Source organism: Myiozetetes cayanensis, unplaced genomic scaffold, assembly GCF_022539395.1.
Source record: "Myiozetetes cayanensis isolate MyiCay16 unplaced genomic scaffold, myiCay2020 scf2-11, whole genome shotgun sequence".
Taxonomy (NCBI): Eukaryota; Metazoa; Chordata; class Aves; order Passeriformes; family Tyrannidae; genus Myiozetetes; species Myiozetetes cayanensis.
This window is the reverse complement of record NW_026087411.1, coordinates 40,978,481-41,000,845: the sequence shown is the minus strand read 5'-3', so window position 1 is coordinate 41,000,845 and position 22,365 is coordinate 40,978,481. Positions and strand designations below refer to the sequence as shown.

The window sequence follows — 22,365 nt, the reverse complement described above, 5'->3', positions numbered from 1 at the left end:
TGAAGATACTCAAACCCCAGCTGGACATGGTTTTGGGCAGCCAGATCTGAGTGACCCTGGTCAAGGGCAGGGGAGCTGGACCACACCACCTCCAAGAGCCTCTTCCCACTTACACAGCCCTGGGTTTCTGCCTAAAATCAGCAAGAGCACTTTAGGACAAAGTGAAATCACAGCTGAAGGAAATTAAGATCCACCTGCTTGCCCTTGCCCTGGCACAGCCCAGGAGTGCTCACACCATCTCTAACCCTCTGTTGACTTCCAGCCACGCATTTCTTCCTCTCCCTATAAGGTTTGGCGTGGGAAGCTCTCATCACTGCCATCACCCAGACCATGGGGATGAGGGATAAATTCCCCATCCCATGCACCAGAGACTGGGGATTTCAGGTGGGAGCCAAGCACATGCCCCAACACAAGGACAGGTACAAGGAAGCTCTGCCCTGCCAAGACTAATTGCTGAATCCTTGCCAAGTCACTCAAGGAAGGGAGGATTATCAGCCCTGCAGACAGCATGAATTAAAACTCAGACTTAATTAACTTCTGAATGTACCTAAAAGAGATTTAGAATGCAGGAAAAGCATCCTATGAGAGGAAATAGGAGGTATTTCAGGCACTGCAAACCCCTAAAAGACTATTCAAGCTACCAGACAACATTTCCCACACAGTTTGGCAATTAAGACAACACCCAACTGCTAACATCTGGGCTAACACTTGGGTCATGAAATGCAGTTATGCTGAAGCAGACACATGTCCCAAGTGGTAAGCAATGCCGTGACCCTAGAGCTGTTTGCGAGGCATCGTGGACATAAGCACTGGACACAAGCTTGTCTAATTCCACAAGGAACGAGGAGACCTCAGTTTGGAGGAAAACACTGAAAATTTTTTGCCTTAATGCTGCCTTCCTCTTAATACCTGTACAGGATGCAGAATGTTATCTTCACTGAGACTTCTGCAGTGGCACATTCCCACCCTAAACCAATGCTTTGCATCCTCCGCTGTGCAGGCACTGAACCATGCAGAGGGTCACAGTCAGTCCATGCATGCCCTGCAGCAGGTAATGAGGGAAACACTGCCTCAACTTCTTCAGGAACAGGAGAGGGATTGGAGGTCTCTGTTGTTGGGCAGGCATTATCACTCGGCTATGAGTTGTTACAGGATGGTTTGATCCCAGCCCTGAGTGTATTTTTACATGTGGCTGTGGATTTGTGTTGAAGTGATGCCATTTTCTGGGGACTGAGAAGTAGATGTCCTCTCTGTGAATCCTGCACCAGTTTTCAGTCTCCTTCTCTCTACTTTTTTCCAACAGAAAGACTATCCGAGCCTGACGTGAAGCTGCTCTTGGGTGGTTGTTGCATGGTTAAGATATGCTGAACTGAGTGCCAAGGTGAAGGGTACATGCCATGAACTGCCACAGTTCAGCTGTGTCCTGTATAACCCTGCTACCTCTGCCAAAAGGGAGGAGCACGCTCAGCAATTCAAGGTTAGTTGGCCTCCCTGGGATGGTCAGCAGCTTGGCACACTGAGCTTTTGTCAGGCAGTACCAATTCAGGGCGCAGCCCAAGGCTACACTGCTGGGCAAGACTTGATAATCACTCCTCTTGAGGCATATTGTGCAACCTCAGCCAAGACCTTGGGTAGCCCCGGACCGCCTGGAAAGGCAGCCGCTTCACACATAAAAAAATCCCAAACATTTTCCTCAGCCAAGTATGTTATAATTTAATCCAACCCACACCCAAGGGGCAGAGCAGAAGAGCCTGCAGCTCGGCTGACAGCAGGTGTGACAATGCTTGGGGAGCCATGGAAGGATGCAAAGGTATGGGATTAGCAGGGAGCCAGAGAGGCCCCCCTGCACATGCAGGAACAGAAATGACAAGGGGAGCTTGGAAGCAGAGCTGTTGTTCTCCAGGCACTCTTGCATGAGGAAACTTGAGCAAATTTTCAAACCTACTGCAAGCACTGCAGGTGTAACCCCCCACCTCCCACTTGCCCTGCTCCTCCATCCCTTCACCAGTGGCTGTTTAGTCCTAGATAAAGCTGAGTACCTAAAACGGAGCTTACACCATCGTAACGAAGAGCAAAAAAAAAAGCCTTCCAACCAGAATACACCACCTTTGATTGCTACAGCTTAAAATAACCTTTGTTTGTGCTGCACAATGTCCTCCACCTGCAAAGGGCCACGTGTCTCTCTGTCACTGCTGGGACGTGCAGGACGCGTTTCTCCGCTCTGAGGCGTGTCCTGGTCCTGGCCAGGACACCGAGGGGCCGCACTCCCTCTCCCTTCCAGCCGGCCCCACAGGCAGGAGCCTGAGGCATTTCTGCATCCCGCTCCCGGCGCTGGGGTCACAGCCCGGACGCAGGCAGGCCCCCCCCTCCTCTCCGGGGTTTGTATAAGCCCCGGGTTTACCGTAAAGGACGTGCCCTGCCCGCTCATGTCATTGCATAACCTTCCACGGTTGCGAAGTCGCAGAACTCTCAGCTACACACAGTCCTTTCCTACTGTGCTATTTTAAATAAAGGGGATTAAAAAAAAAAGAGAAATAAAATCAAAGCTAAAATGTTCTCATAGTGCAGGTGGGAAAAAATACTCAAAGGAGTTTAGAAATTGCTACCTACACCCACTGAAGAGTTCTTCTAGATATAACAAATATTTAGGACCAAAGAGAGTTAACTTACAGTTTCTGCTTGTTCATTAAAATACGACTGTGCAGAACACGTGCCCAGCACCACGTTACTTACTATTATGTTGTGGCTGGGGAAGGGGAAGTTAAGGGAAAATAAATATGCCTAATGTGACAGCTCAAACCTCGCTCTTTGCTATCGGGAACACCATCAGCTGGACTCTAATCTCAGAAAACAGATTGTTATTACCCACGGCCCTTTGGCAAACATTACTGGTGTCCACAATCGTATTTTCCCTCCAGAAATATATTCTCCTTGATGTCAAAGTAAAACAGTTCTTCTGAAGTATCTTTCAGTTCCAGTAACCCATGGTACAGCACCCACCAACAGCCAAAGATTGCATTTTCCAGGTCTAGGGGTGGTTATGTTTAGTCTGTTGCTGTAGTGGTTGGTTGGATTTTTTTGACACATTCCCTATATCTTACTGCATGAAAAAGCTTCTGAGGATTGCAACAGCAATTAAATCAAGCTCCAAAATTTGTTTTCTTCTGTTCAGGTCTACCACCATGTCTTCTGCATGATGCAATCTTTATTAATAAATTTATAAAGTTTGCTTACATAAAGCAATGTAAGCAATTTACAATGGAAGTGACTTGCCATAAGATAGTTTTGATAATTTTTTTGCTTGGCGTGTGGTTGACCCTTGCTTTCTTCAGGTAGTGAAATACCAGCTCACAGCCCAACAGAATATTTGGGTATTAGGCTTTTTATTTGTGAGTAGGAGTCAAATCTCTACATTTCAGTTATTCTGGATTCATATTTTATTTAAAAGCAAAAATAAAATTGAACCACATCAGCCCTTGAAACAAACCCAGGAGAGGAACTGGTTCCATGCTGGCAAACCACACTGACACGTACAGGCCCACAAGGAGTGCTGGATCCACATGGTGAATATTCAGAGATGAAATTTTACTTCCCGTCTCCAACAGCATTTGAAAGAAATACTAGTTTTCAGTGCAGACACTGCCCTGAAGCAGTGTGCCTTGCACCACAAGTTGCCTGTGTGTGACCCTGGCAAGTGTTAACTCACCCGTGTGTTTTACATCCCTCCCCACTGAGATGTGAGACATACCCTGCAAATTTTAGCCATGTGAAGAGGCTGGTACTGGGCTTGTAGGCTGAATGAGCCCCACCTCTGCAAGCATTTATCACCATTTTATATACAATGTAGTTACAGTAAATTCTCCACAAGAACCCATAAACTACTGACAACAGAAGCTTGATCCCAAACTGCACATTTAATAAGGAGAAAACCCCAAAATCCAGCAACTTACAACTGGAATACAGACAAGGAAACCAGCTCCTTGTTCAAGTTATGAACACCTCATCTTTTGCAATGCACATCCATGAAGAGGAAGAATAGATGAGATGCATCAACATCTGTCTTTCCTGAGGCAAACGCATTGTGTATTCTTTCTCCCCACTCTTCATGTCCCTACCAAAGCAGACACCTATAGCATATTTTCCCTTTGCATGTCCCATACTCCTTACTGGACCTTGAAACCTGCTCCTGCTAGCTTCTATCCACCCCCAACAGACAAGGTCAAGCAACTCTGATGCAGCAGACATTCCAGAGTGAACACAGATCCTGAACAAACAGGCTTAAATGCATTTGCAGTAATTATTTACATTCAAGCTTTACTTTAAATGTGAAAAAACCCAAACAACCTGATGGCTGGAGGCCCAGAGATCCATACCTCTACTCCCATTCCCCCCAAGCAGATGACATCCAAATACAGGTAAGAGCCATGAATTTCTTCGAAGTCTTTGCTGGTCCACACTCATAAATTCCCACTAGGTATTTGCAAGTGCATGCAGCTATCTGCATGCCTGCAGGCAAGGTTCACATGCTAGACTCCTGGAGTTTTGAGACTTTTCGAGTTTGCTATTGTCACTTGGCATTCTCATCTCTTTTTCGAAGCATTTGGTATGCACAGAAATGGTCCTTTTCGGTCTGATTGTATCAATCAGTATGTGAGAGATGTGGTCTTTCCACTTCTGACCTTAGAGTGGTCAGCACAGCCAGATGTTTTACATTAAATACAGACTGTCAGGTGGCTCCCTCTCAGATTTGCAAGCGCCTTTTTTGAGAAATGCTCAAGAGAAACAATTCATCTTTCCCCAGTGCAGTGTTTGACTTTACTTTCCAAAACAATTCCCTCCATATTGTGCTCAACGATGGGATAATAAAAAAAAAAAAAACAAAACAAAAAACCACAAACTAAAAAAACCATCCAAAACCAACCAACCAACCAAAAAACCAAAACAAAAAACAGGTCTACACAGCATGGTTGCAAAGGCTTCTTCCTTGTTCAATGTAAAACAAAGATAGGGGAGAGGTTACTTTCACGAGAAGAGGTAAGAAGTTATACACCACTGAAGCATAGAAAAAGCTTCAAAGCCCTTTGGGATCATGGCTACTGCACTTAGGTTTCACCCTAACACACCGGCAAGAACCATCACCTCAGAGCAGAACTGAGCACAACTGGTACCCAGGCACCATGAAAGGTGCACTAAGGCTGGGGACTCATCTGGAAATCCAGGCAACTTGTCCTGAACTAGCAGAACACAGACAAGCACATGCAGGGGAGCTTGACAAGAGTTGGCAGTGGCAGAAGCACAGCCAGTCAAATGCTTCCTTGATTACCACAGTTATTGTAAAGTTCATCAGAAAGTGGAAGGAAATTGTGTAGTATCTCATACAGGTTCTCATCTGGAGACTACAATTCTCCTGTCATCTTTGAACGGCACGTAATTCTCTGGGAGCCACGTAAAACTGAGGAGCTCTCATTAAACCCTGCAAACCCTGTTTTAAAAGGACTTTAATTTTCCACCTAACATATCTGTCAAAAGTGGTGAAAAAACTAGATCTGACCCTACGTCCATCACCAGTCTTCAGAAATCCTAGGCACAGTCCTGTTTTTGAGGGAGGAAATCACCAGGAAAATGATCACCACACCCAGGTAACTGTAGGCAGTCTGGAGAAAAAATAAAACCAGATCCTTCTCCAGAGCAGAAATAGCTCTCTGATTTAAAAAACCCCACAAACCTACAACAACAGAAGAACTGAAACAAACAAAAAAATCCCTACCAAAACACCCACAACAAAACAAAACACCCTTCACAAACCAACCAAAATTCCACATAGCCCTTTATCAGGGGGCATTTATAATTATAATTTATAGTTTTAAAAGTTACAAAGATTACAAATAACCACATAGCTTTCAAGAACCTTTATACATCATCTTTTTTAATTAGATTAGCTTTACAAGCAACTTGAGAGCTCTTTCATAATGAACACTGCTTTTGAAATTACACAACTTTATAGGCAACCTGTAAATGAATCCTGAATTTCTTCGCCTGCTATAGATAAAGGTCTCATATTTCACAGCCAGCTAACATCATGAATAAAAATAGCATTATGAAGCTTTATTTTTAACCAGGACTAGACACATACAGATCATAAGACAGTTTAAAAAATAGTTTTAAAACAAGGACCTGCTTGGTGATGCTCAAGACTGAATATTCAACCGACATGAAACGAACAGTTTCTGAAGGACATGGAAGAAATGGCTGACCTGATTTGTTGACCCTGTTGTAATGACTTACATGGAGTGAAAAATTAAGCACTTTTTAAACCTGTCCGGCAAGCACAAACCTACAGTGTGATTAGAATTTGATACGCTGTTTAACTGCAGCAGTTTGAATTACAGAGGGACTGAAATGAGTTTAAAGGCTTATGCTTACATTTCTAAAATAAAAACAAACAAACCTCTGTTAAAAGTAGCACTAAAGAAGATGAAGTAGAAGAGGCGACTTTTTTGCTTGTTTCATTAGTAACCTAAATGCACTGCAGACCAGACAGTAATGAAGATTTGCACTCCTTGGCCAGGTTGGCAGAGGCACTTACAGTAAAGTTATCCTGTCTGTTTTTCTGGGAAGAAAAGAGGAAAGAGGAAGAGAACTGTACAGGGCAAGAATTTACTAAAAAAAGGAAAAGCGAAATCAAAACAAAACCAGGATTTCTGTTGGTTCTCCTAAATGATATACCAATACTGAATTTTTCCCCCTTTCTGTCAGTTTGTTACTAAACAATTAGCTTTTTCATGTTTTACATGAACAATAGTAATGTTTTTAATAAAAAATTACTGAGCTTTCCATAGAAAAGGTCTCTAATTGAATACAAACTATACAGATGCTAAAACTGTCACAAGTTGTAATATATACAGAAATATTTCTGTACACTCACATTGTTTTGGCTAAGTAAGGAAATAAGGGACAGACAGAAAACTGCAGTGGGTAAGCTGATCAACTCCCAAACTCCTGTAAATATGAATGCTGTTCTTGATAGATTTGCTTTTGTTTTCTCAAGCTTTTAAAGCTCAGGAAAAATTAAGGAAAGAAAAAAAAAATCAGTGTCCAAAATATCAACTTCTTAAAAATAAGAATATCAAAGTTTCTACACATCTCATTTTTACTCTGTGATGCTCCCTCTCCTTGATAAAATGAAAACAATGTAAAAGAAAGTAAATGTTTTCTTACTAAATATATACCTCAGTATTTGTCAAAGGGCCGTGCCTTTTTGGGGAAATCCTTCAGCACAGTGAAAACTTAAAGATGTATTGCACAAGGAGCCTACAGAGTGATGCACTTCAGCTTCAGTGTGCTGACCATTTCCTTGATACTATATAATAGATCAAGGTGTCAACTTACAGACTGCATGGGACACAAACATTTGAAAAGGAAATTAAAAAAAGGGAATTTTAGATATTCCATTAACTTATATACAAAGGAAAGAGGGGTGGCAAGTATTTTTTAGAAAAGGGAGAAAGCTCAAAAATTTCTGTCAAGTAAGTAAGGAGGTTCTGGGTACCTCTAATAGCCTAGGAAAGCCCTTGTATATTCTTGTAACTTGATGGTATTTACCAGGTCCCCAAAGCCAATGACAGCAACCGATAGTGTCAAGTTCACTTAGTGCCAGTCACTTAAAAAATAAAAAAAAAAAAAAAAAAAAGAAGAAACCTAACAAAAATAAACTATAACAAAGAAGAAACAGAAACTTCCCCTCTGTGGATTCAACATACAAAACCACAAACTGAATGTTACTAACAGCGAGATTTGCTTCTGTTAATAAGGTTCAAGAGAACATAGTCAAAAAAACAATACAGCAGCAATCTTTAAAAGTTAAGATTAGTGTGAGATATGATATAAAACAATCAGGTTTTTAGCTGGTAATTAAAGTGCTCCTTTTCTGACTTAAGGTGTAAAGAAAATTAAAGTGATTATCAGTTACTGGCAACCCTTACATTAAATTAGGTCTTTCATGGCAGAGGAGAACAGTATGAACAGTTTTACAAAAATAGATCCATGTTATTTTGGAGAATACTGTTATTTTTTTCCTTTTTTTTTTTCAGTTTTTCTTTTTTTTTTTTAAGACTCAATTTTGATAAACTGTACCTGGTCATACAAAAATTACCCAAAATTCAAACTTTTACCATATAAAAAAAGGGAGAGATGAAATGGATTCAGCTGGATGACAGGTCTGGCAAAATATAAGAATGGACAAATTCTATGTAGGGCACTTATTTATGTCCAGATGCATATGCTGTTTCTTACTGATTGCTTATCTTCTTCACATAAGCAGTCACAGGCCTGGAGTCACAATCACATAGTACAATGCTTCAGCAGTCAAAGAACCTTCTATTTGATGCAACATTGAAACACTGTTTGCTTCCTTATTAAGATGTTGGTTTGTTGTTGATTTTCCTTTATCTTGTTATTCACATTCAAAAGTTAATAGATAGCATCAAGATTTATCAGGGAGAATAGCACAGGGAGTTGCTAAATCAAAGGCTTATAAAACGTCTTTCCCAACTGAGTCAGAAGGTTTATTAAGTTCAACCCTCACACCTTTTTCACCTGCAGAAATATGAAAAGAAAATCAGTATTATTTTTCAGGATTTGTCAAAGTACAGTCTTTACAATTGCTACATTCACTGTCCAGATTAGTTTTAAGAGAGTACTTCGAAGATGGTCTAGTACAAATGATCTAGCAAGACAGCTATCTTTGTATAAATGCTCTGTATTCTATGCTGTGTGAAGTTAACGAGCCGTGGCTACTCTTCCTATTTGGCTGCTCACACAGAAAACTGTATACTTCACATCATACATGCAGTTCTGAAGCTCATCACCTCGGACCTTATAAAGGTAAACTTTAAGAACGGACAATTAACAATCTGAAGATACTGCCCATTATTCTGTATCAGAATATTCAGAGCTTCTTGGTATTTACCTTAATAAAAAATCTCTGAGGGATTTTTAAAATGCAACATTCCATTTGACCACCAACCGACACCTTTTCTGTCCTTTTTCTAAAACTTTACCTATTCAGGTTGCCCCAAATAAAGTTTGACTACCAAAACATTAACAGACACAATATCCCATATGCAAGAAAAAAACACATATTCTGCATGGTTTTAGTTAGACTGACACTAATCCAAAAATGAAGTTTTTTATTTTATTCTATAATTTTATATATTATTGTCACTAGAAAATAAAAAGCATCTTGCACAACTCTTGCTGCAGACACAGAGAGCAAAGAACACAATTTTAATTGCAAATGAAAACCAAACCCACAACAATATGATAATATAAACCAATTACAGGGCAAATCCATACTGAAGGAAGATGAGGAATTTCTTCACTAAAGGGTGATTAAAAAAATAGAATGGACTGCCCAGGAAGGGGATGGGGTCACGATCCCTGGAGGGATCGTGAGATTTCAGAAAAGATGGGACGTGGCACTGAGCGCCATGTTCCAGTGGACCTGGTGGTGTTCAGTCAAAGGTCGGATTCGATGACCCCAGAGATCTTTTCTAACTTAATTGATTCTGTGGTTCTGTGACATTTAAACAACCCAGCCTTCCTTCCTTAAGTGCCAGCAGTTTAGGGGGACCCTGGAGAGAGATGGGGGCAGAGGAGGGAGCACCTTCCCTTCAAGTGCAAGCCCACCCAAACCACTTCCCTGCACTCTCTCTCAAAGGGCAGCAGCTGAAGCTGTGCAGAGGCAACAGCACAGCTCTGATTCAGTAAAGTGGCTCCAGGAGCTGCACAGTCACACACTTGTGACATGAAGGCCAGCTTAAGAGATAGAAAGGCTTCCTGTGGAGACAGGCAGGCATTATCTGTCACTCCTGACTGCCTAGGAAGTCACTGTGCCTTGCCAGGCGTGTGCCCCGGAGCAATGGGACATCCTACCTGGCTGGAGCTGAGGGGCTTTCCCTTCACAAGCCAGGCAGGAGCTGCACTGCTCTTACCACTCCCAAAAGTCACCGGCTGCACCAAGGGGGACTGAACTGAACTGCAGCTTTCACAACTGCTACACAGCTCTGGGGCTACTTAGGACTTCAGACACCTAACAGCACTGCATGGCAACCTCATTTGGAAATGATCGGCACATATCTTCAGTATCATTGGTTTCAGAGCTCTTGACAAAACTCCGCGTATGTGTGCACTTCTGGTACACCTAATTTTGGTTTATTTTTAAACTACTGTAACAAACACAAAATTGTGATGGCAATTACAAGCATGGCAGAAGTTCTAGGCCATTTCTCCTTATAATGCTAATTTGAACAGGAAAATTAGATCAACTTCCTCTTGGGGAAGAAGCCAGAAAAGGAAAACAGATGCTAGATATGTGAAATTGGAAATGGAGGAAGTAACTCCATTCTTTGATTCCAGATTTTAATTTTAGGCTTTTGTTTTTCCAATCTAAAATTCTAGTCAAGTGAAGTTGTATTCACTTGTTGAATCACTACGGTTGATCAAAAATATTTCTGAGGCTCTCAGTTCTGCAGGATTTATTCTCTGCACCTATTAGGGAGACAAGACTAGGGGGAAGCTGTATCCCCCATGTAAAAATGCTGAGCAGCCTCAGGTCTCAGAGAAAGTGTAAGCAGGACAGGCACTGACCTGGATTTCTTCCCCAGTCTCTGCCTGGGAGTTCAACCCTTGGGTCACCCTTCCCTGTAAAACCCAATTCTTGAGTTATGCCAATTTCTCCCTCTTTTTGTGTACGGGGTGGATCAAGGAGATGAGGCTAGACTACTTAGCTATTCATTCACCAAGAAGAAACAACAGAGAAGATATTAACAAGAGATTACCTGTTAGATATTTTACTTTAGCTCGTGCTCTTTCATCTGCATCAAAATACCACACTGTTATTGCGTACCTGGGGAAATCGAAGGAAAAAGAACAGTGAGGCACTTGACATGAAACACAACATAAATGAGATGATACTTCTGCAGTCTGACAAAATACAATTTACAGAAAGCAAGTGGTTTTTCTGGGATTTTTTTTCCTGTTAGTAGATATTGTCTGAACAGTCATTCAAGGGGTGACACTGACACTCTAAGTTTACACTTCTTTTTTCCTGATAAGTTTGCTATTACAGTTCTTGCCCAGCACACATAATGAAGTCTCTGCCTGTATCACCTTGCCCTGTGATCTCATCTTTTTACTAGGTCAAGTCCATCACTGAGTTACACTGCAAAAACCTTTTTTTGGACATTTGGCACAAGGAACAATTAACTACCACGGGTCGTCTGTTTTTCCAATGCCCGTAGAGGATTTAAATACAAAATGCCAGCTATTGAGAAAACACTTTAAGGAGCTTTTGTAAATGGCATTTCACCCTCTGACTCTGCCAGCAGCACAAAGGGGGAGGGGAGAGCGGTACAGCTTCTTGAAAAGCTGCAACAGGATGCACCGAAGGCAGTTTCAAGTTACTTCTCCCAAAGGTACTTTGTTATTTCACAGCTCCAGTCAACATTCAGTCCTCTGGCCATCCAAACGTGTTAGAACATGGGCAACAGGAAGCCTGAATCAACAACTCCAATGCTACCTATTAATGCTATCTGGAAATGTTACTCATCACATGTGAGGCAGTGAATGTGGGTACCTTTAGCATCATCCACTGCTCTGCACTGAGGGACAAAGGAGATACCAAGTTTCCCCTATGCCTCAGACTGGGAGCAACTCCTCTAATACTCAAAAGATTTATGTATCCATGGTTGTTTCTGCCCCATAACTCTCTCCCAATTCCCAAACTAGCACATGGCAGCTTAGTTTGAAATTACTGTTTTCTGACAGGTCGATCCCAGCAAGAGGGGACATAAAGCTGAAGTATTTAGTCAATCTTCCAGTAACACAGGAAGGTGCTGGGGACAAAGGGAAGGGAGAAGAGTGTAAAGCCACTACAGAGAAATAATGAAGATAACATCCTTTGGCTAAGTTGAGATCTGCTCCTGGCTCTGTGTGCTCCCACTCAGTTTGGCCAAGCACACACTCAGCAACTTCTAGTGTTTCCAGTCCTCCCTCCTTTCTCCAAAGTAAGAGATAAGGCATCAGTACAAACTCAGCAGCACAGTGGAAGCCTAATCATTCACCCATAGGAAAAAAATAAACAACCCACCTTTTTGTCAGGTCATAATTCACAGTGTCCCTCATTTCTCATTAGGATTTGCTCATTTCTTGATAAAACAGGCATCATGCAGTAGAGAGTCCATTAGTCCTACCTTGTAGCAAAGGCTGGCTGTACTTCATGAGGGTTGCGGCGATCAGACCAGAAGAATAGCAGTCTATCAAATTTGGGTTCAATATCAGCGAATTGGGCTTTACCTTCCGGAAATATCCGAAGGATGCCTCCACTTACCTACAAATCAAATATTTAAAAGCAATGCTTGAGAACGTCGTCTCATTGTATTTAAAGGTACCAAATACCACATTTGAAAATATTTCAGACACTTGGAACTGAAACAAAAGTCTTTGTCAGGTGCTACAGAAATTATGAATCTATGGCTTTTCTGTCAATGCATTTAATAAAATGCTTTATACATTTTTCATTGAGTAATTTCAGAATGCTTGCAAATATTAAACCTCCATTCATGTTTAAGTAAAAGCTGTGGGCTTAGATTGAGGTTTTTTTTAGCTGCGTTACCTACTTGCAAAAAAATAGATAAGACTGACTGATATTACACAGTAATATATATAGACTATATACCTATCAGTCTATATACTATACATATATAGTCTATAGATATGTATCTCTATATTGAGGTAAAAATATCGCAATATAGATGAGTGAAAAATTGTATTTCACATCTGAGTTTTACTCTTTCCCATTAAAGAGATTATTTCATTTAACAGCAGCACAAATTTACATAACGTTTCTGTAATTAAAATGAGGAAGGAGTAGGAAACTTCAAACTAAAACCTGAATCTGTATTACTGATGGTCAATTTAAATCTCTTCCAGGTTTTGAAAACATTTGGGCATAACTATGTATGTCTAGAAAACAGTCAAGCAGGTGGGGTTAAATACCTAAGTCATGCTAACATCCTCCTATTTATGGTATTGATGTTGTTAAATCTAACTACAGATGGCCATCATAGGCCTTCATGTCATAAGAGTCATAACAGTGCAAGTACCAACAAGGCAAACTGATATAAATGACTGTTTTCTAACTGTGTTCTCAATCAGCAAACAAATGACAATTTAGATACATTTGCCCTCCTAAAAAAAGTTTGAGCTTCTTCTTCAATAAACAATGTACCTGGCAGTCTATTAATCTGTAATTTAAAACAGATTTTGCAGGAAGTGAAATACCTTTCTTCTTAAATAAAATATCCAGCTAGTAAATTTTTCACAGTTATTGTGAAAATGCAATTTGCTTGACTTCTACACTCTGGTATGTATTCATTGTTTTTCCAGGAGAGAAACTATAAATCAACTAGAAATGCCCCAGAGCTGCATTTTAAGATGCTCAGTACAACCAGTGAACTTACATGCAAAGATATTATCACGGCAAAAAACGACTGGTAATTTATTTCCTAATTGAAGGAGCCAGTTTGACATGTCAAAGAGCATGTCAGAAACAGAAAGCTTGAAGTGCATCCATTTGACTCAACTCTCTGATCTACCAGTTCATGCAAGTATGTTATGAGGGGGAAAAAAAAAAAATACAAACTCTCAGCTGCAGCCTGTGTTATCCATGCCTGTGTTATCTATATCTGCTAAATGCAATTCACAGAAACTGACTGCTTTTATGTGCTCTTCCACGTGCTACTTCCTAAGTATAATAGAAGTATCGGTAGTTTTATCTTTTTCTGCACACAAGAATAAACGTCTCCATAGTTAATTGCACAGTTAAAGCTGTCTTTGCATTACTCTTTCACGCTTTCAATACAGCCACTTAGCTACATCCATTTTTTTCAAATCTACCAAGTCCCACTGAATTGCTAGAAAAATCCTTATTAAAAATTTACTTCATCATACTCACTTGTAGTAAACTCTTAGACCACTTGAACTGTGCTGTAAGTCTGTTCTGCTCTCTGTATCTATAAAAATACAAAGGCTTGTGCTGCTTTGAATTACACTGATATAGGAATGACTGTAACACTTGGATTATTTGAAAATGCTCCCGAGCTACAGCATCTCTCTCTTTATAAGCATACTCCATTAAGCAATCTAGTTGCACAAACAGTAAATTCACGACTCAACAGGATTGTAAGGACAAATAAACCAAAGGCAGTTTCATATACTCCTTATTTAGTCTTTGTGTATAGGAGAGGCATTTACTACTTTCCTTCAATCATACTGTCAAAAAGGTCCTGCTGGCATAATTCAAAACCTTGAAAATTAAACATTTTATCTCTATCTGCTCTCACTAACAACAGAATCAGAGGGGGCAAAGGATTCCCACAGCTAACATAACGTAAGAACACAACTAAGGCACAGAAATAAGGACATGAAAAAATATGCCTGTAGCAAAAGTGCATCAGCAAGTATATCTAAAACAACAAAAAAAATTGTTTAGAAAGAAATTATTGCATACCTTGGCATCCCAGTCCTTATTAAGATAATATATACATGTAACACATCTTCCATCTCCATTTGGATTATCAACATGGCGCACATATCCTGTTCCATTGCCTGGATAACAAGCCACCATAGCCTGGAGTCAAAGAAACAAATACAACAATAATTTTATCCATGTGCGTGTGAAAGCTCTATTTTATCTATATTAATTCTTAAGTAATTAATACACAAGCAACAGAAAAATTAAACTAGAAATACTGGGCAAAGAATTTTTTTTTAGTTGTGTTTTCTTTCTAGTTAAAAACTGGTTTTGAACACAGATGTCAACAACAAAGGAATGAAAGACACTGAGAGGAACACTTAATTAAGGCATGGAATTAAGGTGGGGCTACTCCCATGTTGTGACTAATCCTTCAGATTTCCCTCCCTTGAATCAAATAGAAGAGACAAAAATGTCTTGTATATAATTAAGTAGCATGTGCTTCTCCTTGTGATAAGTTTTCCAGACTCAAGTTCAGAGAGAGTTACCTATTTGTCCTTTTTTTTTTCCCCTGTGTTTCCAATTCAAAGAATTTCTCCTCAAAAAACGCTGTCAAACTTTATTTTTAGGAGACTTTTAGACAAGACTAATAGCCCATCTTACTCGATCACTCCAAGTGCATTCTTGGGTTTGTGTTTTGTCCTGTACTTAGGAGGTCTTTGAACCTTTGTTGAAACAAGCCTACGTGTACAACAAAAACATCCTTTTTAGTCAAGAAGTGAGAAATTGAAAACAGACACCGAACAGAAATCTGCAATAACCTTCTGACATCAAACGATTCCCAGGGCAGTAGTGTATTAAACTTCCCATGCTGCACTTAGCTCAGCTGACTTGAAAGACCCCTGGAAGATGGTTTCTGAGTCTTCAGACATGTGAAACAAACTGGGCCTGGCTAACCAGACAGCCTGATTAGTTTGATTAGCTATTGGAGCACACGGCTGGTTCCTTCTATAGCACATCACTCCACCTTTATGCATTTGCTGGAAACAGCAATTACTTCAGCTGTTGGAAAGAGATCAGAACGAAGTTTTCCAGATCAAGACACCACTGCCACCACAGTACTCAGACGTCTGCAGTGACAATATCCTGTGTGCAAGAAATTGTAACATGAATTAAAACAAAACAAAACAAAACACAAAACAAAAAAAAGTGTGTTTCTACTAACACTGCTAACCTCAATGACTGACTGCTGTCCGAAAAAACTAAAAACTTCTAAAAACAAACATTCCTTTCTAGATTTAGCCTGGTTAACTTAGAATTCTAAGACAGACCTCTGGATTGCAAACTCTTTTCATCTCTCAGGCAAAATATAAAAAATACTTTCCCAATAAAGTGTTAACTATGAAAATGTAACCAATATATTGAAGTAATTCAAATCAACTGTTTTAGTGCATTTTTTGCTTTATACTAATAATTTTAACTTTTGCCATCCCCTTTTAAAATCTCACAAATAAAGCTTTCCACAATTTGCATTACTTGCAAGTGTTGAGGAATATATTCAGAGCAGTAAACTGTGCTTTGAGGAGGCTAAAAAATAGTTTAAAGTACTTGCAGTTCAATTAGTAAAATATCCGTATATCACATGTAAATAGAATGGATTTTACTGTCTGGGGCTTAGATAGCAGCAATCATTTTAAAATCTTTATTTCCATATATACTCTACTAATGGTAGCAGCAAGTTTTGGAAGCTCTCTCTAGGCAGGAATCAGAACATTATTTGCCAAGTTGTAACACCATGGTTACAAAGATGCCCAAGAATTAAGCCCAACTTCCTTCACATCAGTTGGAAGAGACTACACTGTATGAAAAGTACTCAAAACTACAAAATTCAAATATACTTCTTATTTTGAGATTAGGCTCTTCAGCATCTCCATCTCTTTACCATAATCATAATGCAGTCACCATTACAGGCCTCTCATAATGAAAACCTATTACTCATAGCAAGAATGGGATCTAATATTTGGGAAAGTCATGACACAGCAGTTTTGCTGCAGGAAGATAAAGCCACAAAAATCAAAACAGTGAGTGAGAGATACCAAATAACGTAATAATGTTCTGTAATTTCCTTTCTTAGGAAGAAAAAAAAGGAACAAAACAAAAGCAAAGCTGGGCTGGAAGAAGGTATTTGGATTCCACTGAAAGCAAACACTTTTGAAAAAAGTCCCATGTACCACAGAAAGATCCAACCAAGCTCTCACGGAGCACAAACAGTGCTGAAAGCAGAGCCAGGTCCAATCCTGTAACAGCATTCCTACTAACAGGGAAGTTTTACTTTAAGGGGTTTTGCTGAGATGTATCATGCAAATGAAACCCTGTCATTAACTGTTCCTCAATATCTGTGTGAAACACCAATTAAAACTTATTCAGAACAAGGAGAACTTTGAAACCAAGTAGCTAGAACAATGTCCATTCTCACTGAAATCACAAGGATTTAGATTCGGATATGAAAAGGTCTTCAGGCATGTAAAAGACCTACATATATGTCACAGAGATGAAAAAACTCTACTACTAAAATTTTAGGAAAGTTCTCAGGTCTCTCTGGCCAATACAGTTTTCTTTCCAAAGGCAGTTGGTTGCAGTCTGCCTCTCAAAAAGGTAATTTGCAGGTATAGAAGCACAGATTTGCATCCTACTGCTATAGTTTCCTTTATGAGGTCCTGAAACAGGTATTTGTTCTTTTTGCTGAACGGAAGGCAATAAAAGAATATTTAACATCAACACTGCTGAAGAAAAAGAGGACCAGCAGCACTTTTTTCTTGGTAAACACCAATTGTCACCAGCATCACATAGAGAGCAGCTGTATTCAATGTCAGAAGTATTTCATACAATTGAGTCTAAAATACTTTAATTGTTTAAAAAGAGCTCTTGTTTTCAACTTAAGAGTCTGAAATTTCTGCTATCATCAACTGCAAGAGACGAGAAACAGTTTTGCTGTGATAACTTATCTAATATGTATTTGTTGTAACAGTAGGAATGACTCAGACTTCAGCAGCAAATTGGAAAGCAAACAAATTCGGGACTGGGCGGGTGTAGCATAATATACATTGCTTTTGCCAGTTAGTGTGACAATTCCCTCTCCCCAATTAACCTATGATAAGGAAAGGTACAAAATGTAACAATTTATCAGTCGTGGGAAATAATATTGCTTTGTGCAACCATATAAAGCAAGTTCATGTCAAACTGTCATGTGCTGCAATGATTACCCACGTGGAAAGGACAAAGAAGTGATCCATGTAAATTACAAAGCCACATACTTTTGTTGTTGCTTTAACATTTTACAGTACAAATAAGCAGGCAGATATATGTCAAACAGAGAAAAAGAATTTGTGTCTGTGGTTGGTTTTTTTTTCCAAACACTGTTAATGGCCATCAATAGAGGCAGGCATTTGAGACCAGGAAGTCCAAATCCTTAACATTTTAGGCTATGAACAATAAATTGCTAGCTCTCTGAAACAGAGTTACCTGTCTCATCAGTTCCCCCATAAAAGTAATCAATTAATTCAAGTCAAGGTATGACTTGCATTTTCTTAATAGAAAATGAGATCTCCCCTTTTGTGCTTCTTGGGTATTACAATTTTTAAGCATTAAACTTCATTTCTGCAAACAATATATTTAAGCCACATGCTGGATTTGTTGACCCACAGGATTCCTTTGAAAACACTTTAATATTAACCTCCTTTAACCCCGCAACACTTTTTTTAAGGCTGAGCACTCATGTCAAGCACATGAGTGCTGTCCTAAGATACCCTCTGGAATTCATGAGTAATCAAGAGAGCATGAAAGTGATATCTGCCCAACCTGCATCTATCAAATCTGAAGTACTCACATGCTAAAGAAGCTGCTGATTCACATACAGATGTTCTACTTGCAAATGTTTTAACTCTGGAAAATGAGGCCATTGGCCCAAACTGAGCACACTGTTAACAGAAGTAGTAATGGAAACCAGATTTTTTGCTAAGCATCAGCACCCCCAGCGTGCCAGCTGTTACTTTAACAGTTAAATGCACAAAGGTAACATCAGAAGGAACAAAACATAGTTCATATGGTTTTGTTCACTATGTAAAGATGCACCCAGCTAAGACACTCAACCTGAGAGGTACAGCACACCACTGCAGCTGAAAACATGATTTCATTTGGGACTAGCCTCAGCCTCCTTTCACAGATAAGTATGACAGCCTCGCTCATCTATAAAGAACAAAGACTTGCAGGTAAACAAATTGAAGTTTGCTCCTTTATCCACTCCATTTCTTTCACAGCTGGATACGTGCAAGTTTAGGTATCATTCCTTAAAAAACAAGAATGCAATAATAGCAAACTCTTAGGAAAGAGAGGAAAATACTAGTAACATGAGAATGTAAAACTCCTTGAGGGAAAAAAATGCCAAACATATAACGGAGACGACATGTGTTCTGACATAATTATTTATTAATGTAAAATAACTTCATTGTTTAGCTCATATTACAGAAAGCTGCATCAATCAAGGAGATGACACTTTTGCTGCTTTGCTGAAGGAACTGCAAATCTCAGTGAGCAAAACAAGATGTCTAAATGCAAGACCAATGACTTCCTACCAAAATTTATCAGATGTGCCCACAAAGACTTCACTGGAAATGCTTGGTGTGTGTCATCTGACAGATCATTCAAAGAAAGAAAAACCACACACACCATTGGAATGAAGAACCAAAGAAAAATAATGAAAAAAAAATCTGACTCATCCCTGTTTTTTCCATTTGTGGTGTACTTCTAGTACAAAAATTTGTTCATCTGTGACAAACAACAGTTCTGAAGAAAATAAATTTCACTTTAAGCTCACATCAGGCTATGATTTTTCACAAGTTGAACAAAGTAACAGTCAAATTGAAAGAACAAAAGACTGTTTTAGTACAACCTTGTGTGAGAAGCATCAACATTACTGACTTAATACATGCTAACGTGGTACAACTTGGCTTGGATTCGTAACTCCTCTGCAAATTCTTCACAAGCACAGATAGAAATTTGCAACAGAGAGAAAATATCAGCAGGGAGGAACTCCTGTCAGCCTCACACAAAACAGAAGAATCTAAAAAGATGTAAAATAAACTCTTTGGGACACAGCTAATCCAAGTATTGCCATACTAACTTCCATCTGAGTAAAACCTCATGATGATATCCTCCATGATTTAGTAAGCAAGTCTAGAAAACCAAGTTTTCATACAAGTCAACACTGTGAAACTAGAGAAGTTGGAGAGAAATATCAACTCCTGCAAAGATTTCTCATTAAAAATTCATGCTTTGCAGTCATCATCTTGTGGAGAACCTGCAAGAGGAAAGCAAACTACTATTTAGCAGCTTAAAAATCAAACAAGGCAGTAGCTCACACATCCCCAAGAGTGGATAGGAATCTCTAAGCGAATTAGAAACTAACAAAAAAAACAGACTGACATGTTGCAGCAGCTTTGCATGATTATCTATAAGCCCTGCCTCCTAACACTGAAGTTACCACTACAGTCATTCAAGTCGCCCACATGAGCCATTATTTTCTGTCGCATTATTCTCTGCAGATCTGGTAAATACCTAACTGGAGATCGAAGGAAAAAAACCCAAACAAAACACAAACCAGCAAAAAAACCAATAAACCCCGACTACACCACAAGCCAGCTATTTGGGTCATCTTCTGGCAAGCACAGAGCAAGCTGCTCTTCTAGGGAAAAACAACTGAAGGCAAGGATGACAAACACAGGTCACCCTCTCCTTGTGGTTGCTAGAGTTTTAGCAGAAAGTTGGAAAGGCTGGCAAAGGGAGGGCAACCTGAACTGAGAACAGAGATGAAAAACAAACTCAGATAGGAGAGAGGAAAAATTTGAGAGTTGACATAGCTGCTTACACTATTAATAGAATCAGCACACAGCTATGTACATGGATTACATCTTCCATGACCTTCTAGGGAGTTCAGAAACTAAAAGTAACCCGACCTACCTCCCTCCTTCCCAGGCTCTTCAATGCAATGGCCAATACAAGATTTCTACTTGCTTTGGATAGAAATACATTTCATAAGCATACAAAATCAAGTAACATAACATACCATACCATCAAAAGTTTGGCACAACATATTAATACTTTAACTACATTGCTTATTTCTAACTTGGCCATCAGATGCTGCCTTCTCAGACCAAAGTTCTGAAAAAGCTTTGCCAACACAGTCGCAGCAAGTTCTTCAACTTCTCTTAAAGTCACTGTTTTACTCCTGTCTTCATTTTCCCATGACATTACCCTGCTCACAACACTCACTTCAAACATCCTAGTAAACTGACACAAGCCAGAAGGCATTAGCTTTCATGCTGGTTCAGTGGCCACATTCAACCCAGCTCTCTAGGGCCAGAAGATCCACATGAAGTTTGGATCGAAACACCTTGAGTGTAACCATGGTGCCACACTCAGCAAACCAGCTCAGGTATTTTTCACTGTAGCAAGGTAAAGTTCAGTACTTCCCCTTTACCACTCAATTCTAATTGCACTCAACAGAGGGATCACACAAAGCTGACTTCCAAATATCACTCCTTTAATCCATGCATGCACATACGCTCCAAGAAATTCTCTTGAATTGCTGAAGAAATGTGCATACAAGTCTAGATGATTTATCAGTTCTTACATGTAGGACAGAAAAAAACCAAACCAGAACTGTAGTTGTTTAAGTCTGATATTCAGGAAATTACTGTCCCTACACTTTGGTGAATATATCTCGCAAATAAAAAATAAGATAGAGAAGCTCTCATGAAGCCATCAGGCAAGAGGCATTAACATGGAGGGAGATTGTAGAGATTCTCAAGAAGGGGACAGAAAAAGGCACATTCCCTGCATGGAAGCTTTGACTGAGCCTTGTGGAGAGCAGGGCAATCGAAGAAACACATCTCCAAAGGTGAACCGATAAACAACTGAAACCAGTGCAGACAGACATAACAGGAAGATCTAAAACACACTTCCTAACTCCCAGCTGAGGTCCTGCAGCCCTCACCGCTACTAAACTGAGACAGAAATGTTTAAACATTAACAAGGTTTTCTGCTCTCTTATACCTGAGCTTGTAAAGTTACAAGTCTCAAATCTCCAAAGGCAAAGAGATGGCTGAGTCAGCTCACAAACTGCAGGGGGGGAAAGTATAGACTGTATTTTCTGTAACAGTTAGGACACTGGCACTTTCCAGGCTGCTAGCCAAGTCAGATGGGACATGCCTATTCTCAAAATTGTGCCAGTTTAACCAAAAGGTGCTGTTTTAAAACTGAATCAGTGAAAACACCCCTCCAGTCCTTCAATCTTACGAAGGCCTCGTTTCCATTAACTTAATCTAACTGCTTATCAAGAAAATAAATTAGGAAAATTAAAATGAGGTTCATATCTAAAAAAGTACACAGAGAGCTTGCACTAGCTTAAATAGGGTACTAAAAAAAAAAAAAGTAAAGTTTATCTAACATATCTCTGAATATAGACAATGTCTTCCTTCGAGCCTAAGTCACCTGCATTCCCTTAAAAAAAAAAAAAAAAAGAAAAGAAGAAAAAAACTTAATAACAGCACATCCAAGATATGTCAGTGCTTCAAAGTACCAACAAGCTCCCTTATGGTTCAACATAACATATTCTTGTAGTTTTGATATCAAAGTCTACTGCAACCTTAAAAAGATCAACAACATAAAACAAAATAACCCAAAAGAATCCCTCAGATTCTTATGAGGGATTCTGAAGCCTCCCAAAGAAGGTAGATGAAAAGCACTGTCAGCAGGGGCAGAAAGTTCTCTCTTAA

At 39.6% G+C, this 22,365-nt stretch overlaps 1 protein-coding gene across 1 annotated transcript in view; it reads right to left on the bottom strand.

The window, feature by feature from the left end:
• Positions 1–5,898: 5,898 nt before the first annotated feature.
• The window catches only part of EGLN1 (egl-9 family hypoxia inducible factor 1), a 35,279-nt gene continuing 18,812 nt past the window's right edge, over positions 5,899–22,365 (bottom strand). Inside the window, exons 2-5 of the mRNA XM_050314944.1 lie at positions 14,570–14,689; positions 12,252–12,388; positions 10,839–10,906; positions 5,899–8,595 (exon numbers count right to left, since the gene is read on the bottom strand). Of these exons, the coding sequence (XP_050170901.1) occupies positions 8,531–8,595; positions 10,839–10,906; positions 12,252–12,388; positions 14,570–14,689 (390 nt within the window). The 3' untranslated portion in view covers positions 5,899–8,530. The remainder of the gene's footprint in view (positions 8,596–10,838; positions 10,907–12,251; positions 12,389–14,569; positions 14,690–22,365) is intronic.